The sequence below is a fragment of the Halteromyces radiatus genome (assembly GCF_025201355.1).
Source record: "Halteromyces radiatus strain CBS 162.75 chromosome Unknown BX664scaffold_1, whole genome shotgun sequence".
Classification (NCBI taxonomy): Eukaryota; Fungi; Mucoromycota; class Mucoromycetes; order Mucorales; family Cunninghamellaceae; genus Halteromyces; species Halteromyces radiatus.
This window is the reverse complement of record NW_026251687.1, coordinates 1,586,973-1,603,384: the sequence shown is the minus strand read 5'-3', so window position 1 is coordinate 1,603,384 and position 16,412 is coordinate 1,586,973. Positions and strand designations below refer to the sequence as shown.

At 35.5% G+C, this 16,412-nt stretch overlaps 5 protein-coding genes across 5 annotated transcripts; 3 read left to right on the top strand and 2 right to left on the bottom strand.

The window, feature by feature from the left end:
* Positions 1–52: 52 nt before the first annotated feature.
* Positions 53–484, top strand: BX664DRAFT_320343 (uncharacterized protein). The gene has a single exon (XM_051543103.1). The coding sequence runs from the start codon at positions 280–282 to the stop codon at positions 457–459; it is 180 nt and encodes a 59-aa protein (XP_051404655.1). The 5' UTR covers positions 53–279; the 3' UTR covers positions 460–484.
* Positions 485–809: 325 nt separating this feature from the next.
* Positions 810–2,343, top strand: BX664DRAFT_320342 (chitin deacetylase 2). Its single transcript, XM_051543102.1, has 3 exons — positions 810–1,508; positions 1,573–1,674; positions 1,753–2,343. Exons 1-3 carry the CDS (start codon positions 864–866, stop codon positions 2,290–2,292), a joined length of 1,287 nt encoding a protein of 428 aa, XP_051404654.1. The 5' UTR covers positions 810–863; the 3' UTR covers positions 2,293–2,343.
* A 4,561-nt stretch (positions 2,344–6,904) lies between these two features.
* On the top strand, positions 6,905–7,360 carry BX664DRAFT_320340 (uncharacterized protein). The gene has a single exon (XM_051543101.1). It carries the CDS (start codon positions 6,938–6,940, stop codon positions 7,328–7,330), a length of 393 nt encoding a protein of 130 aa, XP_051404653.1. The 5' UTR covers positions 6,905–6,937; the 3' UTR covers positions 7,331–7,360.
* Positions 7,361–8,827: 1,467 nt separating this feature from the next.
* BX664DRAFT_377189 (6-phosphogluconate dehydrogenase, decarboxylating) lies at positions 8,828–10,790 on the bottom strand. Its single transcript, XM_051548756.1, has 6 exons — positions 10,756–10,790; positions 10,636–10,669; positions 10,458–10,560; positions 9,959–10,384; positions 9,514–9,882; positions 8,828–9,436 (listed from the first exon to the last, which is right to left on the bottom strand). The coding sequence occupies exons 1-6, from the start codon at positions 10,758–10,760 to the stop codon at positions 8,925–8,927; spliced, it is 1,449 nt and encodes a 482-aa protein (XP_051404652.1). The 5' UTR covers positions 10,761–10,790; the 3' UTR covers positions 8,828–8,924.
* Positions 10,791–10,968: 178 nt separating this feature from the next.
* On the bottom strand, positions 10,969–15,849 carry BX664DRAFT_254819 (WD40-repeat-containing domain protein; the record flags this gene model as incomplete). The annotated part of the gene is made up of 11 exons (XM_051540385.1): positions 10,969–11,237; positions 11,631–12,590; positions 12,705–12,738; positions 12,841–13,853; positions 13,932–14,126; positions 14,226–14,573; positions 14,681–14,955; positions 15,023–15,093; positions 15,180–15,365; positions 15,432–15,608; positions 15,712–15,849. The coding sequence occupies 11 exons, from the start codon at positions 15,847–15,849 to the stop codon at positions 10,969–10,971; spliced, it is 3,666 nt and encodes a 1,221-aa protein (XP_051404651.1).
* Positions 15,850–16,412: the final 563 nt, after the last annotated feature.

Sequence of the window (16,412 nt, the reverse complement as noted above, 5' to 3'; positions counted from 1 at the left end):
GTTTGTTTTTTTATTTTTATTTTTATTTTTATTTATTATTTGTTATCTAAAAAAAAAATGATGAAGAAAAAGTTAAAAATAACAAACATTGCCTTTAGACACAATCCAAAACAAAAATATAAGACATATTCAAAGACACTATGATGATATGAAACCGGACACTTTTTTTTTTTAATTCTTAATCATTGACTCTATTATTATGAATCAACCATTTTTTTTTCTTTTTAGAGAGGGGTTTCTGCCAATCTTTCCATAAAGAGATTCTGTACACTGCGTCATATGAATCAATGTCATTATAAGAATAAGCTTGATCATATCCATTTTTTTTACTCTACTATCATTACTATTTATCCATTACCATCCTGTTCTATTCATCTTACAACTACTTGCCATCATCTACTTGTCATCATCATTATTCTCATCATCTACTCAATGTTTTCACTCCTTATCCATTCATGATCCGCTCCTCATCAGTCAATCAGAACCATCTTTTTTTTTTTTTTTTTTTTCGTCGCGTAGCATCCCAATCCCATCTTAAACATGATAATTTTAGAAAATATATTTTGCTGGGACAGTTACACAGGACAGTTCCCTTTGTCTTATTTTCTCTAAATTTAGACAATTTTCTCTTTTTTGCCAAGAATTCAAAGTAGTACAGCTTTTATTTCAAATACAGTTTTTGCAGAAAGAAAAGTTTTTCCGTGAACAAAAAAAAAAATTATTATGAACGCCAAAAAATACACAGTAGGACAAGGGCTTTATAAAACGACCCTGATATCTTTTTTTTGTTTTTTTAAACGCTCCTTTTTTTTCTTTTTTCTTTTTTTTTTTTTATTATTCATTCCTTATATCTTTCAAGAGTGATGATTGGTTTAAAATCCATTGCAGTTGTTGCCGCACTAGTAATTAGTAAGGTGGACGCTGCTGAATATTGGCAATCGTTCAATTCATCCATCAATCCTTTAAACATCACTCTACCCAATATCCCTCAAACTACATCCATTGATCCTACCACTGAATGCACCAATTACGTTCCTGATCCAAGTCTGTTCACTCTTGATGCCACACAATGGCCTACCAGTTGGGATATTGCCACTTCCAATGGAATGAACACATCTGCCGAATTCACTGCCCTTTACAATTCAATTGATTGGTCCAAAGCACCCAATATTCCTGTTCGTACCTTGAATACTGATGGATCCATCAATATGAATGGATATGATAGTGCCACTGATCCTGATTGCTGGTGGACAGCCACTACTTGTACCGTACCTAAACTTCAAGATGTCAATGCTGATATTTATGAATGTCCTGAACCTGAAACATGGGGTTTGACCTATGATGATGGACCCAATTGCTCCCATAATGCCTTTTATGATTACTTGCAACAACAAAATTTGAAGGCATCCATGTTCTATATTGGTTCCAATGTGATTGATTGGCCTTATGGTGCTATGCGTGGTGTGCGTGATGGTCATCACATTTCTTCCCATACTTGGTCCCACAAGGTAATACATTAATGATTTTTTTTTTTTTTTTTTTTTTAGTACTGATTCATTATATGTATATTAGATGATGACTACTTTGACAAATCAAGAATTGCTTGCTGAATTTTATTATACTCAAAAAGCTATCAAATTGGCTACTGGATTGACTCCTCGTTACTGGCGTGCTGTAAGTTGGAAAAAAAAGGATTTTTTTTTTTTACCTGATTTGCTTATCATCTACTTTTTTTTTTTTTTGAACCATCAGCCTTACGGTGACGTGGATGATCGTGTTCGTTGGATTGCTACTCAATTAAACCTCACTTCTATTCTTTGGGATCTTGATACCAATGATTGGTCAGCTGGTACAACAGAAACTGTTCAACAAGTACAAACATCCTATGATGAATTCATCCAAATGGGTAGCAACGGTTCTATGACCACACATGGTAACATTGTACTGACCCACGAAATTGCCAATGTCACTATGAGTCTTGCATTGACCAATTTACCTAACATCATGAAAAACTATCAACATGTCGTTAACGTAGCCACTTGTCAAAACATCACCTACCCTTACATGGAAAATACCGTGGCTTTCCGTACCTTTGATGAATATTTAGCTCAAAACTCTTCGGCTGGAGGCGCTGCCAGTTCTATTCTTGGAACAAACACCAATGTTGGTGTCACCGCCACTGGAAAGGCCGCTACCCAATCAAATGCTTCAAGTGATGCCTCCTTCATCCTCGCTCCTTCCACCTCCTTTTTACTCTTCACTATTATCTTAGTGTCATCCGCCTTTTTTTAGACTATAAGTTTTTATTCAAATGAAATAAAGAATTGATTTATGTCAACCTTATTTTTGGATCAAACTATGTATTAATAGATATATATAAAAAAAAAAAGAAAGTTTAATCAGTAGACCATGTGTGACATGCAAGCATAAAACATCCAAATTTGGATAAATTCGCCGTTGAGAAACCTTGACCGGTGTTTTGAACTGGATACCCACATGGCAAAATAAGAAAAAAATAAAAAAGAAAAAAATAAAAATAAATCCATGTGCGTTTCGAATGGTCAAAAAAAAATCATCATGGAAGCTAAACTTAAAAAAGAATTTCAATTCATCTGTTTTTAATTTATTTTTTAATACACAACATAATATAAAGAGAATATAAGATAAACTTTATTAAATATCAATATTCTATCACTAATCTATCACTATCTCTATACTAATCATTAGTTATCTTACGAATCCTAGATTACTGCTGAGAGATCCATTGTTGCTCTATGTCTATTAATTGATCTTATCCTGCTTCATCCGTTCTTGTCGTCGTCATCAATCATCATCATCAGTAATCATAAAATAGTAATAAAAAAAAAAGGTGTTGCCTGTCCATCCCTTTCCATATTCATGATCCCCCTTTTCTAAAAGGAGTTACTTGCTAAACAGTGTTTTACCTCATCCATACCTCCGATATCAGCCTTCATTTCCAAATTGTTATCACTGAGTATCCTTTTTTCGCGTCTTATTTCCTACTGTTGTTAAAAAAGGAAGAGTTAGTTCATTTAGCAGAAGTTATTATCTGATTCTTATTTCTATATAGTTTTTACCTAACATAAAAAAAAAAAGAGGATATAAGGATGAGACGGAAGAAATAAATAGTCTACTCTATATTCACGACCTTCTGGTCTTCCTAGTTCACCTTTATCCCGAAGTAGTGTGTAAGGATCACCAAGATATATAAAAAAGAAAGAGTGGCGAAAGAATGAAAAAATAAATATTTTCTTGTTCGTCCTTTTTTTTTCAAGCTCAACCCTTTTTGACTATTTCTTTTTTTTCTTTTCTTCTTCTTTTTTTTTTTTTTTTTTGCTCCTTTCTTTCTTTCTTTCTTTTATTTACATATTATTGATCAACCGTGTCAACATGGTAAGTTATATTTATTCTTTTTATATTCAATCAATAAAATAGGTTTTGTTATTTACTCAATAGACCAAACTATCGAAGCAGTAAATATGATTGCTGCTCTCATGACAGAACTCGATGGAATTTTTATCCTGGCCACCCGCGCTACTACAGTTTACTAGTAGGTAATAGTACCTCGCTTATATCTTATGCTAATCGATACGAGTCGTTGAGGAACAAGTTATCACCAAAATCTGTTATTTATTCTACTGTACTGGTATTATGGACGTCTCTGCTGAAAGTATATTCTCGAAATCCGCGGTGAAGGGGACCAAATCAGGTCATTACGTACGACCGTACTTACTCAATGCTGTACAACCATCTCTGGATTGATCAAAAGTATACGTGAATTAGATTATATGGATTCTGACATTGACTCTGATTCATACTGGAATATGTCTTCAACTGTATGTACTGATTCTCACTCTTCTTGCTGGTTAATTATCATGGGATTGGTTGTCTTTCTCTTACCTGGGACCGTATTATAGTGATTCTTCTATTGATAGTTAGTATATATGGTATATTATCTCTTTATATTCTTTTTTTTTTTTTAAATAAAGCCGTATTTACATTTCCCCACCGTTATTATGTTTGTCTCCAATATGCTTAATCGCTGTCAACTGTGACATCATGGGATATACTAACATTTACATGATCCCTTATAGAAAAGTCAAAAATCATCATCAGCTATTCACCAGCTCATCATCATCATCCGATATCATCCGTTGTAACCTTGTGCTAAGAGAAAAACAGAATATAATATCTATCTTGTCGATCATCTATGAAAAGACAGGAAGAACTAAAGAAAAAAAAAGGAGAAGGGAAGTGCATAGTCCCCCTGGAACCATAGGAGGGTATTTCTCCTGCTTGATCATCACATTTATTCACGTAAAGCGATGGTCGCTAGGGCTGAAATGTATATTTTACACTATGAACTTATTAGAATGCTCCGCTCCCTCTTTCTCAGGGCAGATGTGATAATAAGGGCATTTAAAGCGTCTCCCTAGAGAAAGGAGTCAGTACAGAAAGCAAAAGGATATAAATGAGGACACAAATCACAACAAAACAAAAAGAAAAGAAGACAATTATATTTTATTTATTTTCTTACATCTATAACCTTCTTCATATCTATGTTTTACCGCACCTTATTATGCCTTTCCGTTATTTACGCTGCTCTTGTCAGCAGTGCTCCTCTCATTAACCTTGCATGCGTCCGAGACGGTCTACCACGTCTAATTCCAGCAGATATATTCAATCCTTTCGATCTATCCATTGATACAGACTTATCTTCTATTATATCAGCGGTTGATCGGAGCACGAACTGCACTGTTTTTGGGGGAGTCATAGCCGCTATTGCGGAAGATGGACAAACTATACTAGATCCTGCGGCAGTTATACTAGATGATGCAGTAGGAGCTTGACTTCAATCTAGAGGACAATAGCCTTGCACAAGATCGATTATACTTGTTCACAGAGGCATCATTTTGCCTTTATTTTGTTTTCGTTTTTATTCACTGATTCACTGTTTTTAAAATAAATTGTTTTATTGTCCAAGTAAAAATAAGAACAGTACCATAAAAAAAAAAGAAAAGCAGATGTCCATTGAAAGGGAAAAAGATAACAGATAGCGACAACAACTCAAAGTAACTGTCTGGAAATGATAGATGATGGGAGATGGACCATAGGTGGCTATGGATGATATGTCGATGATGATGATGAACAAGATGAAATGATGATGATGAATAAGATGATGATGAATAAGATGATGATGAATAAGATGATGATGAATAAGATGATGATGAATAAGATGATGATGAATAAGATGATGATGAATAAGATGATGATGAATAAGATGATGATGAATAAGATGATGATGAATAAGATGATGATGAATAAGATGATGATGAATAAATCAATGATGGAGGATGACTTTACGACTTAAAAGATATTCTGATCGGGTTTTCGACAGCTCCCCCACTGGACTGTTTACACCATACGATGTTAAAGCTTAAACTATGAGGAGTTTGAAGTTTTTGCTGTATAGAGTGAGATTTTTTTTTTGTTTTCTGCGCCTCCTTTGCCTTTTCTTTCCGTTTAGACTCACTCGCTTTATCGCCCCCTCTACCTTTGGATGGTTGTCATCTTTTAGATTGATATCCTTACTTCATTATCATATGTGTATACTAAAGGTAAAGGTAAGGTCAACACTTAAAAACGTGATCAATGGTTACTAATCTATTTCTCTAATTTTATCTTTCCCTTGTATAAATTTTTTTCTTCTTCTTTATCACTCTATATATCTCGTCACTTTTATACTTCTTCTTATTGACTTTACCTTCTCTCTCTTTTTTTCTTATTCTCCTCCTACAGTCCCTTCAACTATTCTACACTGATACCCACTTGAATTCCTTCATTTTCTGTCTTATTAGGTCACTGACATGAATAGCAGTTAGACGACGACGCGTGTCAGCTGGATGGAAACGACTGGAGCGATTAGATGGATCTACAACAGGATCATCGGAATGGTACGGCTGGATGCGCTGGGAATAACATAGAGCCAACTGGATGGATCAACTGGATCAAATGAATGGTTGCACAAAGGGGGACTTCAGCTGCAGATGTACAATAGGATCATTTGGATGAAGGTACGGCCGCATCAATTGGATGGATATGTATCAGGACCAATGAAATGGATTTGCGAAACATTATTGATCGGATAAGAAAAGAAAAACAAAGTCAAGTGTATGCAGAAGATAGTCTGGATGATCTGTTACTTTATGGTTTGGTTGGCTTTCTCTCTCCTACTCGGCTCATCTTATCGTGATGATACTTTTATTGACAGTTAACATTAGTTTTAATGGCGTTTACATCATATTTATTTCTTACATTCTTAATAAAGTCATATTTATATTTCCTCACCATTATTGCCATTGTCTCAAATGTGATCAATTGGCGTCAATACGTTATCAGTCTAGAATACAGAAGCATTGATCATTATTTGAACCTTTATAGAAAAATCAACCAACTGCATTAAACACATCTTCCAGTCTCGATCATCCATTTTAACTTTGTACTAAGAAACAGACGGAATATGATGCTTATCTTGTCAATCACTTCTGGAAGTAAAAGACACAAAAAAAAAAAAAAATCTGCAAAGTATGTGGAACCACAGCAGGATTATTTCTCCTTATTTGTCCATCACATTTATTCATGCAAACAGATGATCTCTAGAACAGATGTTATGCTATAGTCTTCAGTTGCCAGAAAGTTAAGTTTACGCCTTTCTTACTCACGATAGATGAAACACAGTAAAAGAAAAAAAAAAAGAAACCGATGTATTGGGCTAAAGAGCTTTTCTCACAAAAAAAAAAAAAAAGGAGTCGTTCCAAAAAAAAAAAAAAAGATATAAATGAGAGGCAAATCACATCGAAGAAACTAAACAAAATCGAAAACAAAATAATCCATCTTATACATCTTTCTTATAACTATGGTTAGCCGTACCTTTTTATTCCTTTCCGTTGTCTACGTTACTCTTGTCAGTGGAATTCCTGTCTCCAAAGGGACTGAAGATCACTCATCCACTCTATCTCGTAGATCTATTGGTACACACTTATCTACACGCCAGACACCAGGAGCAATCAATCTGTGCAATTCGCTTGATGCCATACCTGTTTCTGGGGATATCATGAAAGGACTGTTGGATTGCCCAGGCGCAAACGATAAAAATAAGATAGATCCAGAAGTCCTAGGTACGTCTTCACCTCAAGGACAGACCACAGCCGAATCTCAAACTCAAGTATCAGCGCCAGCACCAGCTGAAGCAGGACCAGTGGGACAAACTGATGGTACAGCCGCTGCTAATGGAGCAACTGGCCCTTAGGTACTAGTGACAAGATTAATTATAATTTGCAAAAAGATATTATTTCTTTATCATTTATTATATTTTTCTATTGAATGATTCATCATTATTAAAATAAATTAAGTTACCCAAATTAAAAAAAAAAAAGAATGGCACAGTGGGAAAAAACAGAAGGCTATTGAAGGAAAAAAGAAAGGATGTCGATAACAACTCAAAGCAGCTGTTTCCTATATGAAATATGTTGGATGGTGGACATTGAATAATCAATGAGGGAGATTGGGTGTACGCCGTAAAGGTATAATGATCGAGCTTTTGTTGAGGAGTTCGAATTAGCTATAATAAAAAAATATCAAAGTGAGATTTTGTGTTTCTGCGTATTCGTTTCCTTTCCTTTCCTCTTTTTTTTTTTTTTTTTTTTTTTTTTTTTTTTTTCACTCGCTTCATTTCCCCTCTACCTTTGGATGGTTTGTGTGAAGATGATATCCTTTGTTCATTATCCTTTGTGTATACTGAAGGTAAAGGTAAGCTCAACCCTTGACAAAGTGATCAATGACGCTAACTTCCACTTTTCTAATTCTCCCTTTCGAGATCTTTTCCAGGCTTCACAGTGAAAACGAATATATGATACGCTTTTTTTTCCCCCATTATTTGGTGACTCATTTACTTCGCTTCTGTATATATTCTTCTTATTCTTCTCCTTTATCACTCCCTCTCTCGTCACTTCTATGTTCCTTCTTATCGATATCTCTCTCTTTTATCCTTCCATTCCTCCCGCGTTCCCTCAATTAGTCTACACTGATATTCATTTGACTTACTTCCTTCTCTACCTTATTAGACTCATTGGTACGAAGAGAAAGCGATTGGACGATGACGCGTATATCAGCTGGATAGGAATGACTAGAGCGAATAGATGGATCTTCAATACGATCGATGACAACTGGAGACAGGGGAAGACTATACGATAGGATCAATTGAATGGATGGATATGTATCAGGACTAGCGGATTGAATTTGCGAAATGGTACTGACTGGACAAAAAAAAAAAAAAAAAAAAAAAAACGTCAGGTGTGTGCAGAATATGGCTTTGATGATCTTTATTGTAGGCTCTTTCTTCCTGTCTTCTATTTGGCTTCTTACCGAAATGATGCTTTATTGGTAGTTAGTATTAGATTAGTTTTAGTGATGTTTATATTACATTTCTTTACATTCTTTTTTAATAAATGTATATATGCGTCTTCACCGTGATCTTTATATGTTGTCATGTATAATCGTCTTTTGTTTTCTCCATCAACATGCGAAATACAGGAACATGAATCATTGCATGAATCGTTTTAGAAATCAAACCAACCATCCATCATTAAAAAAAAAGTAATGATCTACCTGAAAAGTACAGCAGTGTCCAGGATGATGATGATGATGATGTTGTTGTTGTTATTATTATTAAGAGATATAGAAAAAAGGGTTAAAAAATATATAATATGAGGAGAATCATATACATCCCTTTTTTTTTTTTTTTTTGGTCTTTGTATGTTTATTTTATTGAGAGATCAAAGTACTAATGATGGACTAACTATATATATATATATATATATATAAATAAAAGAAATGATTCTAAACTAAACATCGTAGGTACTTGCAGAGACATCACCACCATGCCCAGTCCAATTCGTATGTACATGCTGTCCAGGGTTTGTCAATAGTTCGTAGGTATGAGCACCAAAATAATCACGTTGAGCTTGGATCAGATTGGCTGGTAGCAATTGATGACGGAGACCATCGTAAAAGTTGAGAGCTGTAGCATGTGCTGGTGTAGGGATGCCCATGATGGCGGCTTGACCAATAAGAGTACGCCATGCGTGTTGAGCCTTAGAAGTAGCCTTTTGGAAAAATGAATCAAATAAGAGATTTTCTAGATCAGGCTTGTTTGTATATGCATCACGAATCTTGCCTAAGAAAGCTGATCGAATAATACATCCACCTCGCCACATCAGTGCAATTCCTGCATTATTCAAATGCCATCCATAATCCTTGGCTGCTTGTCGCATTAACATATATCCTTGAGCATATGACACTATCTTGGCCGCATACAATGCTTGTCCCATTTGATCCAGGAATTTCTTCTTATCACCTAAACAAACAAAGTTAAAAAAAAAAGAGTTTGTTAGAGAAATGATAAAATTTTTTTTCTATATATTATTTATTTACCTTGAAATTTGACATTCTTGGGACCATCCAAAACACTAGAAGCTCGAGTTCGTTCTTCTTTGAGAGATGATAGACAACGAGAATAAACAGCCTCGCCAATCAAAGTCACAGGGATGCCACGATCCAAAGAATCAATTGCTGTCCATTTCCCGGTTCCTTTTTGTCCAGCAGTATCCAAAATCTTGCTTACTAAAGGTTGACCATCCTTGTCTTTGAATTTCAAAATATCTCTTGTGATTTCAATCAGATACGAATCCAAATCACCCTTGTTCCATTCATCAAACACATTGGCCATTTCTTCATAAGTCAAATCCAAGCCTTCATTCATGATTTGATAGATTTCCGAAATAAGTTGCATATCACCATACTCTAATAATAATAAAATAAGAGAACATGATGAGATAATAGTTCTTTTTTTTTCCTTTCTTTCTTTGTTCATCATTACCAATGCCATTATGAACCATTTTGACATAATGACCAGCTCCATTTTCACCAACCCAATCACAACAAGGAGCACCATCAGGAGCTTTAGCAGCAATGGATTGAAAAATAGGTTTGATATGAGGCCAAGCAAGAGGATTACCACCAGGCATTAAGGATGGACCATGACGAGCACCTTCTTCACCACCAGATACACCAGTACCAACAAATAAGATGCCTTTTTCTTCCAATTCCTTGGTACGTCGAATAGAATCTGGGAAATGAGAATTACCTCCATCAATGATGATATCACCTTTGTCCAAATGAGGAAGTAAATTGTTGATAAATGCATCCACTGCCGAACCAGCTTTTACCAATAACATGATCTTGCGAGGTTTCTTGAGTTTGGCACATAATTCTTCATCTGAATGAGCTCCAATCACCTTGGTACCTAAAAAAAAAAAGGGTAGAATATTTTCATTGAGTTTTATATAGTATTTGATTTAAAAAAAAATATCATCTACCTTTGGCTTCATTTTCCAAAAAACGATCTACTTTGGACACTGTACGATTATAGGCACATACAACAAATCCATGATCATTCATATTGAGGATCAAATTTTGACCCTAATAACATAAATACAAGAGTTAGAATACTAAGAATAATAATAATAATGATAATAATAAAAGAATATCTTTTACCATCACAGCCAATCCAATAAGTCCAATATCAGCACTAACCAGAAAAAAAAAAGAAAAAATGAGTAACAACATATCACAATTGGTTTTCTTTTTCTTTGTTTTAAAAAAAAAAGAACTTACGACATATTTAATATAAACAGTAATAAAAAGTTGAGAGAACAAGGAAGAAAAAGAAAAAAACAAAAAAAAATGTGGTGATTATAGAAAAAAAGACGAGGGAATGATGTTCACACTCCGTTACCATTTTTAGATAAAATCATGCAACACCCATCTTTTTTTTTTGTTTCAATAAACCCCTACTATAATTTTATTATTTTTCATCATCAAACTAAACTAGGATTGCAATTTGGATTCTACCATATTCACTAAAAGAGAAGAGTATTTATCCAACATGGCTAAAGTAGCAGGATCTTGTTGTTGATCTTGTTTTTCACCTAATACTTGATTCACACTTTGTACCATCGTTCGAAGTTTATTTTCAATTTGTACAACAGGACTTGATGTTGTTTTGTTCTTGAGCATTGTCGAATATGCTACCAATACACTATCCAATAAGATCTTGGCTCCATCTAAATCAGATAAGATATTTTCCATCGAATCATCTGTTGCATGCTGTTCAATTGGTGTGTGATGATTGGTTATTGGAAGGGGTGGTAAACTTTTAGGTGATGTCGTTTGTGGTATTTCATTCGATGTAGGTATATCCGATGTAGTCATTGTCTTAGAAACCGGTGATGGTGGTAGCGGCAGAGTAGGTAACATAGTCGGCGTGTCGATATGATTATTATTATTATTATTGTTGTTGTTGTTGTTGTTGTTGTTGTTGTTGTTGTTGTTGTTGTTGTTGTTGTTGTTGTTGTTGTTGTTGTTGTTGTTGTTGTTGTTGGATTTATTGTGATGACCAAAATCTTTGAAGGTACTGAGAACATTGTCAAGCGATTCTCGATATTGTCCTTTTTTGTCAGTCAATGAGGATAAGAATCTTGCTGTAAAACTTTGACGCTTTTTCGATTTCTCCAATTTTTTGTGTAGTTTTGTAAGTGCTGATATGTCTTTACTGGCCTTGTTATCGGTATCCTTTGATGGTGATGATGTATCCAAATAGTCAATAGGTGTCGCTGATACGAGAGTTGATGTTGGTGAAGAGGGTACTGACGAGTGAGAATTGTTACTGTTCTGTTGCAGATGCTGATATTCTAGTGCAAGTCGATGATCATCCATCTTTTTCCTTGTTATGGATGTTGAGGTTGTTCTACTGAGTGAGGTTGTCATTCGTGGCGCTTCCCTTGCAGTGATTGCCTTGATCATGGCTTCGTCGGTGTTTTCTTCACTGTCTTCCTCTTCATCCAAAATTAATTCTTCTTCTTCATCATCTTCGCCAGTTTGGTTTGTTTGTTGAGCCGATTCATCTGTTGTTTCATCTCTGCTTGAGCTGCTACTGCTGGCGCTTCCAATATCATGTGCTGAAACTTCGATAGGTTTCCCAATATCATCCAAATCCTGAGGTGCATCGATAAAGATAATGTCTTCTTCTTCTTCCTCTTCTTCTTCGTCCTCGTCTTCATCGTCTTCACCATCTTCATCGTCCACATTACCACCATCATCACCACCACCATTGTAGTTATCAATGTCATCATCGTGCTGACATGCTGCTTCATTGTCATTCAACGTTGTGTCTGTTGATTTTTTATCCGAGACTTCAGTATTTATAAGGTTGTCATCATTTGGTCGTCGTGTTGCTTCCATTGTATCACCAGAGTTTGACCGTTTTGTGGTTGCATCATTACTTCTTAGTCGAGATTTATGATGGTCCTTTTTCAATAGAGCTTCGCGAGATAATTGCTTTCTAAGTACAGGATTCATTCGTTGTGCCATCATAGGGCCAAAAGAGGTTGGATGGAGGCGATGATTCATCATATTGATACTACGATCTCTGGCTCCAGTGGTAGGTATACCTAAAAAGAAAGAAAGAAAGAAAGAAAACAAAGAAAAAAAAAAACGTAAATAGAGTCAGTCCCACTATTCATTTATTTATTTGTTTTGTTTTATTTGCATGCAAATATGTTTACCATTGTAAAGACGTTCTAGTTTCCCCTGAGGTACCTGATCAGATGATTTGCGGTCGCTTGCTGTCGTTGGTGAATGGTAGTGTTTCGAGTTTGCATTTGCTTTGGTATTATACTTATTCGTTGGTGATGCTGATACAGGACTTGGTGATGCTGATTCCGGTGATGTATTACTTTGAACATTGGATTGGACAGTTGGAATAATAATGCTGGTGTTAGTAGTTGGGTCGCGTTGTTGTTTTCGATTGATCTTCTTGTTATATAGATCATCATACTTGTGTTCTGATTGAGAAACTGTAGAGAATGTTTTCCGTTCACCTTGTCGAATCATTTGTGATAGAGTTGGTGTCGGTCGTACCATGGAAGTCGTAGATACTCGCCGTGATCGTGGTAGTTGACAAGTTGCAGCGTTCTTGCTTAACACGCCATCATGCACAGACTTGTTGCCATGTTCTATGGATCTTGTCTTCATCTTGGTGATCAGTTCTTTCCCCACAGACCAAACAAAAATAGTACCATCAGAACAAGTACTGACCACACGGAGAGAGCTTTTGGGACCAGGAACAAATTTGACACACGTAATCATTTCAGCATGAGCGCAGATCTTTTCAATGCAAACACCAGACATCAAATCAAATAACCGTAAACATCGATCCGATCCACTTGTGACAGCATAAGTGCCTGATAATGGGTCCAAGTCAATATTAATCAAGCTTCCACCAGAGTTTTCAACACAGGCACCGGTCGCTATCTCTTCAGGTGTTTCAGGTTTGTATACACGAAAAGGTTTTCCAGTTTCCACGTTGAATACAAAGAGTCGTCGTTCGCCTGTCACTGTTGCTGCAAAACAGTTAGTCACATCCAAAGTCATATCGAATACAGTACTACGACCTGAATGGTTATGATAGTTGACATAGGTTGAATTCAGATGGTCGCCCACAGGACTTGTCGATGGTATTGTCGTATATTGTCGAAAGATAACGCCTTTGTCTGCTCCACAACTAACAAGTCGTTCTGCATTTTTCGTGAAGCGTACCGCTGTAATCGAGGAGGAGTGGTCATCTAAACTTTGCACCAGGCGAAAGTTTTTGCGGATATCAAATATATGAAGTAATCGATCACGACTTGCAGTTGCAATCAAATAGGGAGAGCCTAGACAAAATTAATACCATGATTAGCAAAAAAAAAAAAAAAAAGAAAGTAAAATAGTAGAATTAAATCTTGATTTACCTTCATTGACAGGATTGCTAATATCGATAGACAAGATTTCAGAATCGTGGGCTTCTTGATAAGTGATTTGCTCCCATGTTTCCATATCATGTACTCGAAGATTTCCATTTCGATCGCCAGTTGCCATCCACTTGCCACTATGATCCATTTTGAGTGAGCGAATACCGAAATCTGGGCATTGATCTTCAGCTAGATCTATCATTAAAAAAAAAAAAAGAGAGAGATGTGGGTAAGGTTTATCAAATACAGAGATGACTCGAATACAAAAAAAAAAAAGAGGGATCTAAAACTTACCGACATCTCTTCTTAATTTGGAAAATTCAGCAGCATCAGGATCAACATAAAGCATTCTGACCAATTCCCGGGAGTATATATTCTTTCGAACAAATGATAGACTTGTTGTACTGATACTTGAAGTCACAGTATCGGATGATGGCGAAGAAGTCATAGAAAGACTAGAAGGCGGTTCTGGAGACGAATAAGATGAAGGTGAAGTAAGAGGTGATGAAGATGAAGATGAATGAGATAGTTGGGTATGATCGAGATTCCAAAATCGCACAGTTCCGTCAGCAGAGAAGGTTGCAAATGAGTTGGGTGGAATATTGGATGTAGATGCTGGTGAATCTGCATTGGATCGTGTGCCTTGTTGAATATCAGCATGATGATTCGAAGGATAAGGCTAAAAAAAAAAGAAGAAACATATGTCAATTTCTTTCATAACCACCTATATCGAGAGTTTACCTCAACACCCCAAACACAGTCGCTGTGCGCAATAAAACTTCGATATTTCCCAATTTTCTTTATGTTTTTGACATCCCATATATATAAACTTCGATCGGAATAAATGGCGGTAAGTTTGGCGATGGATTCGTTGTAAGTAAGAGCAACAACATCTGGATAATAGATATCTTGATCAGTTTGTTGTGGCAACATATCAGGCGAAGAGATAGAACTGATATCCATTCCTAAAGGATGAGGTTTCGGTAACACACCAAAGTATTTCAAAGTGACAGGTTCAAAGAGTCTAATCGCAGAAAAAAAAAAAATCAGTAATGCAAAAAAATCATCTTTCCGACTAAACTATTCATTACCTGATGATACCATGGGATGAGGCACACATGATATAATCTGACGATACAGTGATTGAGTAAGCATTTGAGACCTATTTTTTTTTTTTTTTTTTTTAAAAAAAGATAAGTAAACAGTTGTGACGAATAATGATTATTTCCTTCAATATAAAAAGCTTACCTGCAAATTGACCCACTTATCAATCCCACGATTCTCTTTAAAGATACATAGAATACCCGAATCAGTAATAAAGTACACGTTTTCAGATTGATCACAAGCCACGTCGACGAAATTGCAATCCCGGAGAGCACCAAGAATACCTGAACGACCATCCAAAACCTGAGTTTCTCTTGAAGATAGATTTCCCTACAAAAAAAAAAAAAAAAAAAAATAAGAAAAAAGAGAATGAATGATAGTGTGGATCATATTTACTCGTTTCGGAAGACGACCATGAGCATCCAAATACCAATATTTGACATGTCGTAAACCAGCAGTGATAAAATAAGAACTATCATTTGAAAAAGATAAAGCGTTGACTTTACTTGTGACTTTATTGCTTGCTAATTTGATTCCCTTGCGCCAATTCCATACATAGAGATATCCATCATGCTAAAAAAAAAAAATGTTTAGTACATATACAAATACGCAGGACACACACATACATACATATATATATATATATATATATATATTACATAGTGATATCACTTACTTGAAATCCAACCGATACAAGGTAACGCATATTCGGAGAAAATGCCACGGACAAGACACCAAATTTGTGAGCACGACATTGATGCATCAGTACACGTTCCTTGACATTCCAGATAAGGATTCTTGGTTGATGACCCATCTAAATATTAACAAAACAAAACATTATCCCAAAAGGGTGATATAGCGTGAGAAACCCTTTTTTTTTTCTTCTTCTATTGTTGTCAACTTTACTTCGCCAGCTGCAAGATAAAGACCATCAGGAGAAAAGGCCAAACAACTAATGGGTTTGACACGATTACTTGCTGGAGTACTTTTCTTTTCTTGATGCTGTTGTTGTATATCGATTTGTCCATTATTATTGGTAGTTAAAGGTGAAATTGTTCCATTGTTCAAATGACTGATAGTTCCATTGATATTGTTATTGTTAGTATTGTTATTGTTATTGTTGGTTGTTGTAGAAGGTTGGGTTTCTAAGGGTCGATAGAGAAATCCGATCTGTTTGTTACGTTTGTGGTTATATAAAACAACAACTGCCCCTGCTGCATAAGCAATAAGATCTTGGGATGATGCCAGAATATTGGAAGATGCTGTGGTAAGACCAAGGATACGTTCAAGTTTCAACTATCAATATATATGTATAGAACATACCATTTATTTAAGTCAAAATGAAATACTTTTTTCTTTTTAATACTTACATTGGAA

Bases quoted from the DNA above. Each gene is read 5' to 3' on its own strand.
- BX664DRAFT_320343 (XM_051543103.1), top strand. From the start codon at position 280: ATGAATCAATGTCATTATAAGAATAAGCTTGATCATATCCATTTTTTT.
- BX664DRAFT_320342 (XM_051543102.1), top strand. From the start codon at position 864: ATGATTGGTTTAAAATCCATTGCAGTTGTTGCCGCACTAGTAATTAGT. The intron at 1,509-1,572 runs GTAATACATTAA...TATGTATATTAG, and splicing joins CCCATACTTGGTCCCACAAG to ATGATGACTACTTTGACAAA. The intron at 1,675-1,752 runs GTAAGTTGGAAA...TTGAACCATCAG, and splicing joins CTCCTCGTTACTGGCGTGCT to CCTTACGGTGACGTGGATGA.
- BX664DRAFT_320340 (XM_051543101.1), top strand. From the start codon at position 6,938: ATGGTTAGCCGTACCTTTTTATTCCTTTCCGTTGTCTACGTTACTCTT.
- BX664DRAFT_377189 (XM_051548756.1), bottom strand. The intron at 10,561-10,635 runs GTAAAAGATATT...TTATGTTATTAG, and splicing joins TTATTGGATTGGCTGTGATG to GGTCAAAATTTGATCCTCAA. The intron at 9,437-9,513 runs GTAAATAAATAA...TTGTTTGTTTAG, and splicing joins CAAGAATGTCAAATTTCAAG to GTGATAAGAAGAAATTCCTG.